Source organism: Alosa sapidissima, chromosome 15 (genome assembly GCF_018492685.1).
Source record: "Alosa sapidissima isolate fAloSap1 chromosome 15, fAloSap1.pri, whole genome shotgun sequence".
NCBI classification, from domain to species: Eukaryota; Metazoa; Chordata; class Actinopteri; order Clupeiformes; family Clupeidae; genus Alosa; species Alosa sapidissima.
The window spans coordinates 8982948-9002089 of NC_055971.1; the positions used below are offsets into that span (position 1 = coordinate 8982948).

The following is a 19142-nucleotide window of genomic DNA, read 5'->3' on the forward strand; positions in this document are numbered from 1 at the left end:
GCTCAGGAGCGCTGGAGCTGTTGAAGCAACAAAATGGGGGCGAGGACTATTTAGCAAACTTGCAGAGGCACAACAAAACGTGAATAATTGATGCATCCTCACCGCTCTCTCTTTCTCTCTCTCTCTCTCCGCAATGCACCGCACCGCCTCAGCCGCCGCCACGCCAGAGTGACTCCGCTCGCCTCTCCGACTCCAAAGGGACCCGGCGATGCCACTGACGCCACACACACCGTCTCTCTCTCTCTCTCTCTCTCTCTCTCTTTCTTTCCTTTTCCATCTTTCATCATCCCCCCATACCCCACTTTACCCCCCCCCCCCCCACACACTCTTTATCTCTTTCCTTCCATCTCTTGCCGCCACTCTGGCGGTGTAGCAACACTTTGCTCTTCTCTCCTCCACCCCCCCCCCCCCCCCCCTCCACCACCTCCGTCACCTCCCCTTCCTTTTTTTGCGCAAACAGCCGTTTAAATAATGGAGATGGTGAGGGTGCCGGCTGCATTAATGAAATATGTGTGTGTACGTGTGTGTGTGTGTGTGTGTGATTGAGGGGGTGGTGTGGGGAGGGGACGTGGTGGTGGCAGGAGGGTGTGGGAGCAGCTGTAAATAATTCAGTTGTCAAATATCACGGTGACGATCACGCCAAGGACAGAGCAGAGTGGCGCCTCGGCCACCTGCCACAAACACACACGCGCACACACGCGCACACACACACACACACACACACACACACACACACACCTCTACTTACCTCCCCCCTCACCACCAGACTAACTACTGACAGGGGACAGGCAAGACAGACAGACAGATGGAACACAAGGTACAGGAGAGGAGGAGAGGGAGAGACACAGAGACACAGAGAGAGAGAGAGAGAGAGAGAGAGAGAGAGAGAGAGAGAGAGAGAGAGAGAGAGAGAGAGAGAGAGAGAGAGAAGAAAGAAAAAGAGAAGAGAGAAAAAAGAAAGGAAACTTCTTTGACTTCTTTAAGAGTGTCACAACAACAGAGATGCCATAGCTGCGGTCCACACAGAAATGGAGCTCCACACTCCACATTCAGAGCTGCAGCTTTCCCTCTCTACCCTCACCTCACCATCAGGTCGTGGAGTGTGACTCTGTCCTCTCTGCGTTAAGCAGCTCTTCCGGACGGCCATTAGCGGTGGGCTTGTGGAAGGGCGGCCTGTGAGGCTGGTGTAAAGTGGGGCAGGTCAGCGTTGGGCTTTCAAGGCCGACACCGGCGCTGGCACTGAGTGATGAGGCTGGTAAACATACTCGAGTGCCCAGATACCGCAGACGACCATTACCCACTCACACACACACACACACACACACACACACACACACTCTTCTGGGCTCTCACCATTTCAACTCCTACTGTACTTGTTACACACCACATGCATGTCTGAAGACGAGAGAATGTTCTAGACTGACGAGAGAAGAGTGGAAAACAAGCTGGACACCACGCAGGGTCAATTCAACAAGATGAGCAATTCAAACAGATGGAGGAGTGACGCTAATGTACAGATGAAAGCCTGCTAAAAACACGTCGGACAATTTTCTCTTGGCTCACTTAAAAGCCACATGTCCACTTCCACTCTTGTTTTGATGGGTCATTGGCTTTGGTGGTGAATTAAATATAGTGCTCCACTTCTGACACCGTACAGTGAGTTAATGTGGACCATCTCATGTCCAGACTGTACAGCACAAGTACACATGACGCCACAGTGCGGAGAGGAGACAGTAGCGGCATGCGGCCGAGAGGCCTCAGGGAGGGGGGGGGGGGGTGCAACTGTACGGCTGTCGTGTGTCTGTAGAGTGTTCAGTGACACACGCTCACTGTGCAACACACGAACATCCAACTGTAAGACACACATCATGCACTACACACATGTACTCAATCACCCTCGACCCCCCCCCCAAGCCACAGGCGCCAGCTCTGGCGCATCTTCATAAGCAGACTGCGTGGCGACATCACCCCCTAATGGCCCTTATCTTAATCTGCTTTAAAAGCATCTTGCGTTTCGTGTCCCGAGTCTCCTCACCTATATACAACGACTGCCCCCACCCCCCCCCACCCCCCACTCTCCACCAACCCGCCAGAGGACCCTAATGAGTCTGATGACCGTCTTTCCCCTATGGGCCCATCCGTCTCAGCCACCCCCCACCCTCCCCCCAATTTGCTCTTTTTCTTTCCCCCGACTGTCTGGCTGGGCTGTCGCGTGCCATGCCACTGGCGAGCTCTTCTGCGCAGGGCGGTTTGAGCTGGTTCTTAACGCCAGCCTCACTGGTGGACAGGGGTGGACAGAGGAGAGCGGGCAGGCAGAAACTCCAGAGGCCTCAGGGTGAAAGTGAGAGATGTTGAGAACTGGTAGACTTGAGTTGCGTGTGAACTAAAGACAGGAACCGATGAAACAGGCAGAATGAGAGGCTTGCTGTTGAATGTCAGTTATCTCTCCATCTCAGCTCACAGCTACAGGGTCTGTGAAGTGTCAGGGTGGGTGTGTGTGTGTGTGTGTGTGTGTGTGAGATAGGGCCACCGATAGGGATTATGAAGAGGGGCACTGAAGAATGTCTAGAGACTAGAGAACACCCCCCCCCCCCCTACACCCCAAAAACACACACACACACACACACACCTCAGACGGGACTCTGGCTCCTGCCGTTCCACTGGCTCCAATTAATCCCCAATCTGTGACGGCTTTTAGGGCAGCGAGGCAGATTAAATATTAATCCAGCCATGTGGGAGACTTACATGGACATCAATAATGAAAACTTCTTACACACGACGCACAACATACACACACAAACACGCACACACTACACACACACACTACACTACACGTATGCTATGGAAGACCTATACACAAAACTCAAAGAACTCATCTGCACTAGTCCATGTCAAGAGGTGCTTACATGGCATGTTATTGGAACAGTGGAAGCTGTTAACATTTTGAAAAGACACAAACTTAGTAATGTGGATATATAAAACATAAAGATGCACACACTCAATCACACTTTCACCCTCTCTCTCTCTGACACACACACACACACACACACAAAAAGGGACATTTGAGAAAGTTATCACCCCTCCGAGGAGCCCCAGTGATAAGCTTCTTGAACTGGGATCAATTATTCATGGGCTAAGGCATAACAAACAAAGGGGGACAAAGTGTTTATCAATGCAGGCCCATAAGTGAGCTCTTTAGGTGAAAGGCGATACAGGTCAGGGGAAACAGCAGCCTGTACTTTGAGGTTTGGCCACTTAGTATTATACATTACACCTGCTTAGAGCCGTTTAAATAGGCCGCCTGCTGTTACTGTACGCGTGGAGAGGATGCTGCTTCTGCTAGAACGAAATTGAAGAAACTGAACAAACCAAGCTAACATTCCTTAAGATGGGCAATGGAAGAGGCATGTTTTTTAGGCTTCAAGTTTCCTAAGTATACAACACCAGTGTGTGTGTGTGTGTGTGTGTGTGAGAATGAAGCTTCAGATCCTCCAGTGACCGGAGAGAGGATGATTAAACTGTGGTCTTGAGTGCCCCCTTGTGGTCAGCTGTTTAGAGGCGTTTTTAGGAGAGCTCTCCCTGTACATTGCTTCCAATGCAAGTGGTCTTAACCACTGCTAAAACTATACACTGTAACTATTTGGGAGAGGATGGTCAAAAGTCTCTGAGTGTCCAAAACATGTTGCTATTGCATGTCTGTCACACGAAGGCATAACGGAACCTGGCAAGATGTAGCCAGATATATTAAAGTTTTTTTAATCTGACCACCCGGTGCTTTACTTCGTTCTATGTTCTCTCATAACGTGGACATAGGTTCCATCTTGTAAACTGCATCATTTACTGTGTGAACCACGCCTGTTCCTCCAACAATGGGGCACATGTTCTGTGCGTGCAAGTGTTTTCTTTTTGTGTGTATTATTTTTTTATTCCTGTGTAAACATGGAAAAAAAAAAAACTCCCATTGATCTTGCAGAAAGACGGGAAGGAACAGTACAAAACATGTCCAGAAACACCTGAGGCCAACGCCTGAGACAAGATGACAGAGGCACAGAGAGAGAGAGAGAGAGAGAGTGTGAGTGAGTGAGAGTGAGAGAGAGAGAGTGAGAGTGAGTGAGTGAGCTCTGAGAGAGAAAGAGAGAGAGAGAGAGAGAGAGAGAGAGAGAGAGAGAGAGAGAGAGAGAATGAAAGAGAGAATAAGGAAAAGGTCAGCCTGCACCCACCTTGTAGGAGGGCAGGAAGCAGAGCACGCCGGGGCCCATGGTCTGGCACACGTGCAGCAGCAGCGCCCCCACCTCGTCCTGGAAGGTGAACGTCTCCGCGTGCTGGAAGGTGGCACACAGCTTGCGGCCCTGGGGGCCTGTGCCCAGCGTGCCCACCCACACCTGTGGCAGACAGCAACACACGCTCAATAAACAGCAACACACACAATGCCTAAGTACTGTATCTATTTCTCCTTCATTAGAAATAGGAGCAACCTGAGCCTTCTTTGCAGTGTTTTCATGTGTGCTTTTTGAACAAAGTTGTGTATTTTTTGTTAACATTTACCTTAATAGATAACATTATATTTGTTTTACCATCATGAGTCTGAGAGAAACAGCGGCACAGGCCTACAATATAAAACTTAAGAACTATGGTGAAGTTCCTTTAGGCCAGGGGTCTCAAACTACCGGCCCGTGCCCGGCCCAATTCCAGCCCGCGGCCTATTTTAAAATAATGTAATTCGGCCCTTGAGGATATTTTTAATTGCGACAAACAACGACACTGATTAAATAGACGATAGATCCAAGTACGGTGACAAATCTCATTTGTACTCTCCTCCACTAGTTGCTAGACATCCAGAGATTGATTCAAGCCCAAAATCGCTGCACACAGTTTTCAGGAAATACAGTGTATTAGCCTACACGCGAGAAACATGAAGACGTGAATTTGTTTGTAATGACGCGGAAGCGATGCAGGCCATAGTTTTGCACAAATTGAAGCAGGAATAGGCCTACACCAAATGTTGAAAAAATTTTCAAGTGTGATGAAGTCTTGGGTAGGCTATGCTATTCACCTATTCTGATTCTGAAGGAGAATATCTGCCCTTTGGAGATTATATTATGATCGATCGTCTACTGACAGTGATAGTCACGGTGCGTCTGTGAATGAAGGTGCGAAGGTGCGTACGACGGTGTCCTCTAAGCATACCATGCTTATTTCGACCCTTTGCCCAAAATAGCTCGAGGTGGCAGTGGTAATCGTGATGATAGTGTCCGTAATGGACGTGGTACAGGCAGCTCTGAAGAACTACAAAGTCACCCGCGATAGGAACTGATTTGACCAGGCTACTTTATTGTAGACCTATAATAACGGTTTGTGGAACAGGCTAATAGTTTTAGCTTTAGATGGGTAAATTTATCCCCTTCATAAACTTTTGTTTATACTCAAAGATTTTTACATTTACAGTAGGAGTTTATCTATGACCACTTTCAAGCCATGGCCTTTTGAAATGTTGATATGCCAGGTTTAAATAAGTTATGAGAGAAACATATTTTTATTTGGTGTGAAACACACACACATACCTGTTTTTATGCTTTTTTGTTTCTTTTCATAATTTGTATTTATATTTATTTTATCATTATTTTATAGCACAGGTGTCTAAAATAGATAAAAATACTTGCACTTTCTGTTTGCAGTTTTGTATTTGAAAATACAGTTGAAAAAAAACATTGTATTTTAGGAAATAGCTATTCTTTTTTGTATTATTCTTTAACACTGACGCGGCCCTCCAATCAGATGACGTTGGCAGAAGTGGCCCCCAGCTCATTTGAGTTTGAGACCCCTGCTTTAGGCGCTGACCTGGGACCTGCCGATGACATGGCTGGCCTCCAGCTGGATGGGGAAGCTGACGCCCAGCTCTGAGGAGAAGGAGTCCATGGGGGAGAGGGTGCCTGAGGTCAGCACGATGCTACGCACTGAGCCACTCAGGTCCGAAAAGGCCTAACAGAACACACACACACACACGCATGTTCACAAACGCATGCACATACACATAAACACATACACTTTTAACATTAGTTACTTTTCCCTGATGGCTGTTCCTTGTCTGAAATTGTAATCAATCCTAATTAAGGCATTATCTCTGGTATGTCCAGGTGCGTGCAGGTAGACTTGCTAATATTCACAGACTTATATTTCTGTATGGTTTGTCAATATCCAAGTTCGGTCATTTTAAAGCCCTTCTTCCCTATAAAGGTCTGCATGTGTGTGTGTCTGTGTGTGTGTGTGTGTGTGTGTGTGTGTGTGTGTGTGTGTGTGTGTGTGTGTGTGCGCGTGTATGTCTTACCACTGCAGGATTGAGGCACCAGAAGCTGAGAGTGTGCACGAGCGTCTTGGTGCGGGCACTGTTGCGGCGACGGTGTGGCCTGGCGAAGAAGCCCTGAGCGTCAGGAACATCGGGCTGGACTGTCCAGGCATAGGTCTGCTGCAGCGCCACCCGGTAGTCCTCCGCAAACCTGAGGATACAGGAAACGAATGAAGCGTGCCTATAAAAAGTATTCACCCCCCTTGGATATTTCCCATTTTACTGTTTTGAATTTGAACAATTTAATTTGGCCTTTTTTAAAAAAAAAAAAAAAAAAAACAATTACACAAATGTAAATTTGGCTGCAATTAAAGCATGGAGCCTGCAAGGATAGGTCTCAATTAGGCTTGCATATCTGGATATTGCAATTTTACTCCATTTTTCTTTGCAAAACTGCTCAAGCTCTGTCAGGTTGGAAGGGGATTGGGTGTGAACAGCCCTTTTCAAGTCCAGCCACAGATTTTCTATAGCACTCCAGAACTTCACTTTGTTGTCTTTAAACCATTTCTGTGTAGTTTTCGCTATATGCTTCGGCTCATTGTCTTGCTGGAAAGTAAATCTTCTCCCAAGTCGTATTTCTCTTACAGACTGAATCAGATTGTCCTCCAGGATTTCCATATATTATGCTGAATACATTTTACCTTTACAAGTCCTCCAGACTGCCCCACCATTATTCTTCTCACTCAGTTTGTGGTGACTGCCTGCTACAGTGGATGATGGATGATGGATTTAACTGAACTCTGAACACTGAACTGAAAAACCTTTTCTCTGAGTTGTTTGGAATGTTCTGTTGTCTTGAAATTATAGCCAGGAATACTGATTGACCAGTGACAGGTGTCTTTATATGAATATACTATGCGACAGCATACGGACAGGGGCTTGTGTTTTGCATGAAGAGCACACACACACCTGCTCTCCTGTCTGTAGAGGTAGTCGAGGACCATGAAGAGGCTCTTGAGGACGGAGGCGGTGCCGGAGCTGACGGTGGGCACCGTGACAGTGTCCTCTCGGCCGTTGACCAGCCCCACGCGCTCCTCCTTCTCCAACACCGCAGCCAGGTTCTTCTGCAGAGTGGCCCCCAACACCAGCACACAAACTCTTACAACAAATGGACTACTCGTTGTGAAAAAAGGTTTCAATACCCCATAAAATGGCGATTAATACCTTTTAAGGGCCTTCATTTTTGCAAAGTTGATTTACTACCTTTTAACTTTTAATACTTTTTAAAACCCCGGGGACACCCTGCTAGACAAGGAGGGGTGTGTGTGTGTGTGTGTGTGTGTGTATGTGTGTGGGGGGGGGGGCTAGGAAAGGAAACCGAGAGGGACAAGGAGAACTAAAAGGGCTTTTGAGTGTGCAAATCTCTGCCAAGGCTGAATGCCATATCTTGCAATAGTGGCAAAAGTGAATTTAAGTTTGTCGAGGTGGCCCACCAGCTAAATCTGATCTGATGGAAAAAAACAGAAGGGGAAGCTGAGTAATGTACAGGATCTTCAGGAATACAAGAAATCAGTCTTGAGCATGGGCACAGGAAGACGAGAGGGAGGAGAAGAGAGGGAGGAGGAGGTGTTTGAAGAGCTGTCTGACCTGCAGCATGCTGAAGGTGGCTGCAGTGATGCCCATCTGGTGGAAGATGGCCAGCACCTCCTTCCCCGTCCACACCTTACAGGAGCTCTCATAGCCCCTCTCCTTTAGGGCGCCAGAGCTCTCCTGCACCCAGCTGAGCAAGCGCACACACACACACACACACACCATATTAGAACTCACAAGAAGATGGGAGAACCAATAGAAAACAGTGATGCTGGGTTTTCAGCCAATCAGCCGCTGCGTACTTGGTGAGGCTGCAGCAGAAGGCCAGTAGGGGGTGGTGGTGGACAGGGCGGATGCCATGCTTCACCATGGACTCCAGCTCCTCGCGGGCATCCAGCAGCTCCTTCTGGTTGAGCGTGTAGCTGGCACTCTCGCGGGCGCAGTCCTCGATGTTGTGGGCTTCATCCAGCACCACAATCTGCCCCTTCAGGTTGATCTCCATCTGAGGTGAGGGTCAGGGGTCATAGGTCACTTAAAGTAGTGTGTGTGTGTGTGTGTGTGTGTGTGTGTGTGTGTGTGTGTGTGTGGTTTATGTGGAGAACTGCGTAACAATTCACCTCAATCTATACCATTACAGGACTGCCATTTAACTTGCTCTGCTACACACCATATCCTACAATTATACAATTCATCATAACGTGTCCAATGAAAATGGACAATGTATTATTATTACCATCACAGGTGATGATAATCAGGCTCTCCACATTTTAAATGCTACAGCAGGTTATGTGACTATCCGATGTTAATAAGAGTTTTAGCATTAAATATTTTGAAAGCTCCACCAATGACAAGGCCCAATGGTAACTTTACACTGCTCTACATCAAACACATCCCTAAATACCTCATGTCTCTCTCAGGGCAGAGTAGCCAGAAGATGCATTACTAAGAACAATAGCATCTGCCATCTCCTCTCATAAGATGAGGAATTCCTGGAAGATTAACTCTTCCATGACAAGCTATGGCCACCCCCCTCTCATCTCCTCAACAATTCCAACAATTCCATGCAAGGACCGATCAATGATTTCAAAGCAGCCGCATAGCATTCAAGAATCTTTTACTTTTATAATAAACAAAAGTAAACAAAGTTGGGCTATTCAAGCAAGCAGTAAAGCTAATAACCAGATATACACCAATTCTGCATGGAAATATATGTATTTGTATTACCGGTAATGTATTTTGGCAAGTACCTTTTTAACTGCTACAACAAAATTCCATGACTTTGCCCCAAAAATGATAAAATTTCCTGAATTTCCATGTCTTGAATAGACTTTCAAAAATTCCATGATATTCCAGAAATCCCATGACTCGTGGGAACCATGCTACTTGTTACAAACTAAACTGCTCCTCGGAGACAATAAAACCTAGCCAATCCTCTCCACCACCACCCGAGGACAGACTCACACTCTCGCGGATGAGGGGGTCCAGAAGGTAGTTGTAAGGGCAGAAGACGATGTTGGCGTCCTGCATGAGCTCGCGGGCGGCGTAGTATGCGCAGGAGCGCAGCTTGGTGCCCAGCTTGACCAGCTCCTCGATGTCCCAGGCCTGGTGCAGCCCGTGCACCCACTGCAGGGAGCTCTGCTCCCGCATCTTGTGCACGTTGTGGTAGTACCTGCAGCTACGGCCCTGTTGACACACACACACACACACACTCATTTTTATATGTTCACATGCAAACATTTATATGTACACACATAAACAAGACCACAAAGCTGCTTACATGCTACAATTTTAAAGAATTAAAACCCAGGTATGCATAATAGGAGCTAACTTTATTAAATGGTGACACTGCTATGTGCTGATATTTCAACGCAATGATTCACCACCACTGACTGACTGACTGTTCCTTAAGCCACTCTCACGTCTTTTTAGTCTCTGTGCTCAGAGCCTGCTTTGGCTGTCTGCACCTTGTGTTGTGCTGTAGCCGTCAGAGCTTAGCCAGGGGCAGCCGGGCCGAGAGCAGGATTAACCCCCGATGCCTCTCGCTCGCCCCGCTCGGGGAGGTGATGGCGGCCAGCGGGCAGGGGTGAAGCCGGCGAAGCAGACGCCACACACTAGTAAGAGGCCTTACAGCACATCGCTGGCCTCTTGGCCTGCAGTGACAAGCGGCCACAGAGGAGTCTGGACGGGCCTATACAGTCAGGGCTTAAGGCAACGCAGAGTGGAGTGGTGAGGTCATGAGTGGTTGGGGGTGAGGTGGTGTTGGGGTGAGGGGTTAGCTAGGGGTTAACGTTTGGGTGGAGTGGGAGCACATCAGAGACAGTGCCGGCGGGCGGGTGGTGGGGGGAGTGCGATGGTTCAGTGAGGCAGAGTATCATGGCTCCCTGTCGCCCGGCCGTTCACCTAAGCCCCTGCCTCTTTCATGTCATGTGCGACACGCTAGGGTTGTGGCAGGGACACCTCCTCTGACAGCCTAATGAGAGGCTCATAATGCAAGCTATGATCATCTGCCTTCCTCCGGCAGAAGCCAGCCACGGCAGACGATTAAAAAAAAAAAAAAAAACCCTCAGTCTCAATCGCGCTCTCTCTCCGTCTGGAAACAAAGTGCGTTTGAAGGCCGCCCGCCCCTGCCAGACGAGGAGAAAGTGACAGAGAGCGTGATGTGACAGCTCGGGGGCTGGGGGGAGTGTGTGTGTGTGTATGTGTCTGTGTGGTGGGCATTATCGGGTTCTAATTGCCGCCCACAGCTCAGGGTGACAGGGATTTCATTTTGTCGACGCTTAAAACTGCGGGGTTTAGTGTTACCGCCTCCATAATCCACTGGCAACCTGTCTTCTTCTCCTTACACCTCTTGTCAAAGCATGAGCTAAAGGAGACAAGAGAGTGGCGAGGAGAACAAGAGAGAGCTTAAAAGAGAAGTCAGCGGACGACGGGAGGGTTGGAATTAGTGTCGCCTTCATTCTCGTGCCTACGGGGCACTTACAGGAAACTGGGTGTGTTTCTGAAGTGGTTGGAGGCAGAGGTCAATCTCAGTTCAAAAGGGTGCCACCAGCAAACACTATTGAGGGGTGAGAGAGGTTGAATTGGCTGGACGGCAACAAACTTCGACCCTGGCTAGGCAGGGGTGAAAGGTCACGCCATCAGCACTAAAGGAGGAACTGTATGGTACAAATCACAAGAGAATGGGCAAGAGGAACCTGAGAGAGCGCAACCACAGACAAGGGTCGTCAGCATGCTCTAAATAGCACAGCATCTTTCAGGCCCTGCTCAAGTCATGTGATGATGGGGTCAATATTTTTGGGCCAGACTAATATTGGATTTCTCTCACTAAAAGGACACATGAAACAGCATGGTGTAAATATGTGATGAGCAAAATGCGACACTAGGTGGGTGTACATGGGCACTGTGACGCCGCGGCTATCTGCGCGTCCTCACGCGACCACATAACAGCCGCACCAAACTTAAACATGTGGTACTTTTAAACAACGGACTTGTGTTCAAGCTATTAATATTCATTGCTATGGACTGTGTTGCGTTAGGTTGAGTTTGTGTGTGTTTAGCCGATGGATTCATACATGACGTTGAATCCCACCAAACATTTTCCCACGCATTCACACTCATTTCATTCACTTCTATATCCACTCATGGCAAAACTCAGTTTTGTTACGGTAAAATAAGCATTGATTTAGAAACTGCAAAGCCTGTATAAATTTTCTATGAGTACATATGTGAGTGTTGTACGGTGTTTGGGTATTTGATGTTTCAAAAGTACAACTTCTTACCGTCGCTATGGCCGGTGATTTCCTGGGGCTTCTTTGTTTTGTTTATCAAGTATTTTTGTTTCTATTTTCTTTTTATTCTCGTTGCATTATTTTTTCCTATAATTTTCCACTGGATGACTCATACTTTTGGTGATGGAAAAATAAATATCATCATTCACGCCATGTCTGCCTGACTTCTGCCATTTGTGCCAAACCCTAAGACCCTCGACAAACTACTTTTTAACAGGCACATTAAATCCAATTAAAATCGGATTCATCATAAGAATTACTCATACAGTATAAACTGTAGAATTACTCATACAGTATAAACAGCCATATAAATACTCGGATCAGATTTTTTTTGCGCCTGCTCATTACTTGTCCTGTAACATGAACAAACCTATATGTCCTGAAAACAATTTCTTACAACAATTTCACTACCACTGTGATTATCTTTAACGACCCATCCACAGCCTAGCCAATGACACCATCTATATACTAAGATTTAAATCAAAATAGCGATTATTATCTGAGACAACTGAGAACGCCAGTTTCCTGTGCTTCTCTCTTCATTAACCCTTAAAGGAGTACCGTCACACCGGTGTGACGGGAATGTTGGGAAATTAACGTTCTAAAGAATATCTGGGTTCATTGAATTCAACATAGAATTTTAGAACCTTCAATTGTTGTGGAACTTAGAATGTTCAAAAACCTACACCTTTAAGGGTTAAAGGCATTTTAATTACTCACCTCATTACTCACATTAGTATGCGTAAGCATGAATTAGCTTCCCACTGGTGCCTCGTAACGGCGCTGAACAGATGATATATTTGTATTTTTGTGCGGATTTTAAACCCTGCGCCTAATAGATAGATATTTCTAACTAGATAGAATAGTTAGATCAATACATTTATTGATCTTATCGGAAGTTCTTAATAGATTGTGTGCATATTACACAGCTATTCCGATTAAATTATTCCTGTATTAAACACCTGATTGGATTAGATGATCATGACATGTAAATAGCTGACCCAACGTCTTCAGTCGTAATGATTTAAATCCAACTGATACAACAAACCCTGCATGTACAGTAAATGTGACCAAAGCCAATCAGAGTGAGCAAGTGATCATCTTGGACTGCTATTGATACAGGAGCATTAAGTATGGATAAGACATGCCATCAAGCACTTTATAGTTTACTATCTTTTAGTACCACAAGATTTATTTTCATAGAAAGCTCTGAACTCAGACTTATTGTTCATTCCATAAGTGGTGTGTGGTACGACCTGTGTGTAAATCTTTAGTGAACCCAGTGAGCTGAGGCCTACAGGCATCCCATTCTGGGGCTGTCTTCTGTTCTCACCCTTTCATCTCCACTGAGGGTCTCCACATGCTGACAGACACATGCAGACAAAAGGACCAAAAGTGTCTGGAAAAAAGGGGCTGTGTGTGTGTGTGTGTGTGTGTGTGTGTGTGATCACATCATGTCTCATGACCCCTGCACCAGCTCTCTTTTCTGTAGGGCTTCAACTAGCGATCATTTTCATAATTAATTAATCTGTCTCTTATTTCCTGAATTCATCAATTTGTTAGAATCAAGTTTGGTCTATAAAATGTCAGAGCAATTTGAAAAACAACACTGTTGCAGCCCAACTTTTGGGACTTTTGGTTTGCTTTAGGGCTGACTCACGTCCTTTTGGTCCAGCAGCTCCTTGCAGCGCTCGTTGCGGTTAGCGTGCGGCGCCACCTCCGGGTGCACGCAGGAGTGGTTGCGGCTGGACAGGATGGTCATGGGGGTGCTGGAGTAGAGCGTGCGCTTCAGCTCGCGTGCCACCTGCGTGATCTGCTTGTGCGTACGCGTGCCGAAGAAGATCTTGGGCACCTTCTTCTTCTCCGCGGCCTCTCCTCCGCCCTTCTCTTTCTCTTTGTCCCGGGCCTTTTCTCCGCCGCCCGCTGCTGTCCGCCCGCCTTTGGCGCCGGCGCAGGGACACAGAAGACAGGACACAGGGGACTACAGGACACAAAAAAACGGACAGGGACGTCAGGACAAGTACAGTATACAGGCAAACAAACTGCTGTAGAGAGAGAGCGAGAGAGAGAGAGAGAGAGAGAGAGAGCGAGAGAGAGAGATAGCGAGAGAGAGAGAGAGAGAGAGAGAGAGGGGAATAACAGGGGATATGTGTGAGCCGAGTCTTTTGTGCGCGTTGAACGTATAGATAAACAGAAACAAAGGGGCAAGAGGTGGCTGCTGTGGTCGGCTCAGATGACCTCTGCTGAGGCTGAAAGCTTAGACATGGCCATTGTTGAGGAGCAAAGGACCGGAGCCTCTGATTGGCTGGCCGTAATTGCAGTGGTGGTGGTGGATGGTGTTCTCACTCACTCACTCTCTCTCTCTCACACACACACACACACACAAACACACACACACAAAGCCCTGGGGCTGGGCTGTAACCAATCCCTCATTCTGCATGACAGCCTTTAAGTGGGCCACTTTCTGCCCATTGAGGGGCATGACAAACACACCTCAGCCACTCATGTCTGGGGCTCTGGCCTGTGCCAACTGCCAAGCGGGCACGCTGCCTTCACAGCCCCTAACCACACTGTTGACACACGGCACACTGGAGTACTATGGCAGCATTCAGCGCACCACTGAACAAGATTGGGTACAGACTGACAATACATGGAACTTGCTAAAGTAGAGGACACAACTTAAAGTCACTTAAAGTAACTCACTGCCTGCAAAAGTTTTCTTCTTCTCACAACCTCTTTCTGAAGAAGGAAAAAAATGCATTTAGTTCTTAGAGAAGTGTGTTCATTAGTTTTGATCTGACATAAAAGCAATACCGGTATATACTTGTGGTAGCACAAGAAATAAAAAGGCCATCTCAGGGATGAAAACAATAAAAACCAAAGACTAATTTCCCTGCTCTCCTTGCTGTAAAGTAGTTTGTTTTCTTTGTTCCGGTAATGCTGTGTGTCGTGCATTTTCCTGTTGTAATTTTCACAGCCGTGAAAAACGATCGCCTGCTGATTAATATAATTGGCGCCTGCTGAAAAGCCCTACTGGGCTTAGTGCTGGTTCAGTCGGCTCAATAATAACAAACCATTGACACCCTCAGCCTGTTGCTCTTTTTCCATCACTTCGCTCGCTCTCAGGCAAAGCCGCGGCAGTAAGATTAGCCCTTATAAACAATCAGCCGAGTCAGGGCATGTGTTACACTTCAATACCGGGGATCAAGCTGTCTCTTAGCCCTTGCCTCGCTGAGGATGGGGGATCTGGTTACCCGAACCAGCCGATGTTTGCCAGTAAATATTACAATGCGTGATAAGAATGGAAGCTGAATGGAATCGCTCGCTTTCACTCTCACTTCCTTTGTTTTTTGTCCTTTTTGTCTCCCGAGAGATGTCCCTAAGCTGCAGGATAAAGACCATTTGGCTGATTTGCCAAATAAACAGAAAGCACTGAAGGGAAAAAGAGAGAGAGGAGAGAGGGAGGGAGGGAGAGAGAGAGAGAGAGAGTGTGTGTGTGTGTGTGTATGTGTGTGAGAGAGAGAAAGAAAAGAGAGAGCGATTAGGGTTACGGCCTCTGTGGAAGAGTTACGCACCCACACCCCAACTCCATGCAACCCCGACCTGAAGAAAAAAAGAAAGAAAAAAAAAAAAAAGAAAAGAGAAAGATGGATCATCTTACCTAGTGCTGCCACATTAAATAGCCCGGTCCAAATATCCTGCCTTCTGTGGCGAATAATTACTTATTCATCGGAGAGGTGGGAGGGGGGGGGGGGGGCGGTGGAGCGGAGCGGAGCTGCAGGGTGATGATGGGGAGAGAACGGCTCGACTTGTGAATGGGGGCCCTTGTCAGCGGTGCTGCAGGAAACAGCTGACACAAGGCTATCCGCTTACGCGTTCCCTGCCACCGTTTCGGCCCCCGCCGCCCCTTCGCCTGCGCCCTCCGAGCGGCCAGGAGACACCCCTGGAATGCAGATAACGGACGCTCCTGGCCGGCCCCATCACCCCAGACACATCTGCCACTGACCGCGGCATTATTTCGCCCTCCTCCTCCTCCTCTACCTCACTAACTCCACATCGCGTCCAGCAGCGGCAGCAGCAATCAGATTTCATAAGGGGCCAACAGTGGAGGGCTTTGTGCGGGAGTGTCAGCCTTGACGTGTCAGGCCGCCATGCTGAATGCAGGGGGGCAGTGGCACTGAACGGGACCTGCCAGCGCACCACCCATCCACGTCTTCTAGACATCTTAAAGGCGGCCTCCATATTAGTTTACTCTTAAAAGGTATAGATGCACCTAGATATCTAGACGGATAGGACCTATGCCAGGGTCTCTCTCCCTCTTATACTCGCTCTCCTCTCTCTGGAGAGGGTGCACAGTGGGATCAGTGTTTCCCTCCAGCTTGTCTGGGGGCGCGCACACACACACACACACACACACACACACACACACACACACAGGGGCCCTCCTGACGGCCGAGAGTGCCAGTGTGGCTGTGAGAAACGCGGTTTTCACACAGCCGAGGTGTAGAGAGAGCAGGACCTGTGTTGGGTTGCACCGGCCGAGCCGTCACCAGCGCCACCGCCGCGAGCCGGCTCCGGTCGCACGGCGCAGGGGGGCCGAGGGCGGGCGAGTGGCTTCTCGAGTCTCAGCGCCAAAACAAAGGGCTTGGCTTTCAGCGGCCGGGGTGGGCAGGCGAGAGAGGTGTGTGTGCGGGTGTGGAGAGAGAGGCCTCTGAAAGCCTGGCACCGGTCACTGGGACGCGACAGAGAGCGAGTGAAATCTCACACTGTCGCAGCTGGACCACGGCTCACCTCCTAACTCCTCTACCTGCTGAATGAGCTTCCCGAGGAGGGGGGGGGGGGGGGGTAGGGGGTGCAAATGGACAGAGTAGCCTCTCCACTTTTCTTCCATGGTTGCCCCCGGAGACCTCTGGAGACCCCTCTCCATTCCCACTACCACCCTCGCAACCCACCCCCTCTCCATCCCATAGTGCACCTGTTTGTCCCCCTGAGCGCAGTCACCAGTGGGTGAAGTTCCATTCAATATTTATCCCGGGCTTTCACAGATCACTGCGAAGCAAGGCAAACCTCTTAATTAAACTGGAGCTCGCTTCAAAGGGCCCATTGAAGATGTCAGTCAGCACTCGGCGGGAGGGAGGCGCGGTGTCGGGTGAGAGAGTGAAACCCGAGGCCTTGCCGCTCTCCTTCTCACTCTCTCTCTCTGTCTCTCTCACCTTCTATCTCTCCCTCGTTCCCTTTCTCTTCTCTCTCTCTCTCTCTTTCCACCACCTCTCCACAGCCAGTAAAGCTCACCCCCCCCATTCTCCACTCCTCCCCACCCAGCCTACTAAGCCCCCCCCCCCCCTTATTGTAACAGTCTGCCAATCCCCAGGAACGTGTAACACTAGTCACTGCCGGCTCCTTTTGTGGCCGTTGTAAGCAATATGTTCTCCAGTGTGATGGGGTGAGCACATTGACACAGATTCCTTTCAGCGTGGCCTCCCCGCCATACCTGGGGTGTTTGTTACAGCGCGTCTGAGCCCCGGGCCCTCGCGCGACGTGATAGGGATCACGGCGGGGGGAGGCTCGGCCTCCGTTTCCACAGGTATGATATGACGAGCTGTTGCCATTGCTGCCGTCTCGGCGAGCTTAGATGCACAAAGCTCTGGATCACTCAAACATTCTGCAGCAGATTAATGAGAGGCCTCAAATGCCTTTAATTAGAAGCCTTTCTGCCCCACCAAGTTTCTTAGTACCTTAGGAAAGTCCTTGGTTTGCTAAAAGCAAACTTACCATTTTGAACTTATGGACATGCCATCAAGTTCAATAGTAACTTGTCAATAACAATAGTATAACATCACAAACACAGGCAACCCAGATCACACGTGGACAATATTCTACATATTTTCTGCTATCTAGCACATACATCATACAATTCCCCAATGGGAGAATTGAAAGAGAATGTGTGGACTCTGCTGCCATCTACTGGACAAAAATTGTATTTCACAAAGACTCAACAATCCAAGCCAAAATAATCAGTGGTGTGTTATTTGCAATGCATGCAATGCTGATAATAAGTTAGCTATCAACAATGCAGTCCATACAAAATATAATAAATCCCCGTATTTAGAGAACTATTCAACCTCTACCTCTTTTTCTACATCTCCACTCTAATGACCAGCGTACTCACGCAGCACTCTGGAGAGGGCAGGGCCCCCTGTGCTCGAGCTTGAGAGCTCAGCTCCATGGTCCAGCTCTGGGCCCTGGGGACAGGCCTCGCTGCCTCATCATCGTCATCGATGAAGACCACCCCGCACGCCGCGTTGTGGTCCAGACACCTCCGCTTACTGCTCTGTAAGCAAACAGGGGAAGGGACTGAGGATACAAGGGCTACTGAAGGACATTTACAGATATGCATGTCACTGACATTGTTAGTTATTTTATGATGGCTGATTAGGAAAGGCATACATTTTATGGAACATGCATTCAACAATTTCATGAAATGTTTGGTAGGTTATTTAGCTTATGGATGTGTAGTACACAACTTCTATTTTCATTAAATATGCCACCATCAGCTGTCAAAACAACATAATGAATTTATATTGTACCCGCAGTGCAACTAACAAGAATAATTTCAAATTGTGTATGACTGATCAATCACTAACAAAATGATTATTAAAAACCGTATTGTTCCGAGTAAATATAATCAGACTACTGCGTCGGCTTGCTACATTTCCTGTTGTAATTTCACTCTACAGAATGTGCAGAGCCCACACACACTGAAGGACTAAAGGGATGTCAATTATAGCCTGATCACATGGCAATCAGCAGTCCTCATTTGTGGAGAAGCTCTCCTCATGACAGTGACTAGCAGTACTAGCAGCCAACACAAAGTAGAGCACAGTATGATGTGAAAAGTGCTGTGGGTGCACACACATGGTGCACTTCTTACCCTCTGGTCTATAGGCGGAGTGCGAAGGCGTTTCTTATCAGTCTGGAAGTCATCATCCTTGTCCGGACTGGTGTTAAGGGAATCTTGCAACTTGCCAGAGAGCTTGGAGGCGAGCGACGCTCTCTTGGCCTGGTGTTCCTTCTCTAAAAGACAATGAATGGAACCATGCAGTTGGTAATTACCAGTAATTAGATCATGCTCACCTGAACAAGAACCTCAACAACATATGAATCTAACCACTATCTTAAAAACAAAGCACTGTATCAAATGAAGCAGCCTCATTAGCACTAAATTCAGAGTTCCCACTCTAATTCATTCACTCTAATCATGACCTACGATATAATGAATGGTACAATACACTGACCAAAGATTTCAGAGCAGCCATGTAGCGTTGAAGAATCTTTTACTTTTTTTAGAACAGGAAATGTATAAATGGAATTTTTCCATTGAATAAACAAAGTTGGGCTAACCAAAAATACCCAAGCAAGCAGTAAAGCTAATCACCAGATACACACCAATTCTGCGTGGAAATTAGGGTTGGGTATCGTTT

The 19142-nt window shown here is 47.8% G+C and overlaps 1 protein-coding gene across 4 annotated transcripts in view; it reads right to left on the minus strand.

Annotated features, from left to right (window-relative positions):
* The window catches only part of brip1 (BRCA1 interacting helicase 1), a 76154-nt gene that overhangs the window by 53391 nt on the left and 3621 nt on the right, over positions 1-19142 (minus strand). For all 4 annotated transcript variants that reach the window (XR_006022728.1, XM_042062854.1, XM_042062853.1 and 1 more), the window contains exons 5-14: positions 18593-18735; positions 17831-17992; positions 13322-13642; positions 9335-9556; positions 8176-8375; positions 7931-8063; positions 7253-7407; positions 6326-6494; positions 5839-5979; positions 4221-4382 (exon numbers count right to left, since the gene is read on the minus strand). Coding sequence is in view for 3 of the 4 variants with exons in the window: in XM_042062854.1 (XP_041918788.1) it covers positions 4221-4382; positions 5839-5979; positions 6326-6494; positions 7253-7407; positions 7931-8063; positions 8176-8375; positions 9335-9556; positions 13322-13642; positions 17831-17992; positions 18593-18735 (1808 nt within the window). In the remaining variant the exon portion in view is untranslated. The remainder of the gene's footprint in view (positions 1-4220; positions 4383-5838; positions 5980-6325; positions 6495-7252; positions 7408-7930; positions 8064-8175; positions 8376-9334; positions 9557-13321; positions 13643-17830; positions 17993-18592; positions 18736-19142) is intronic.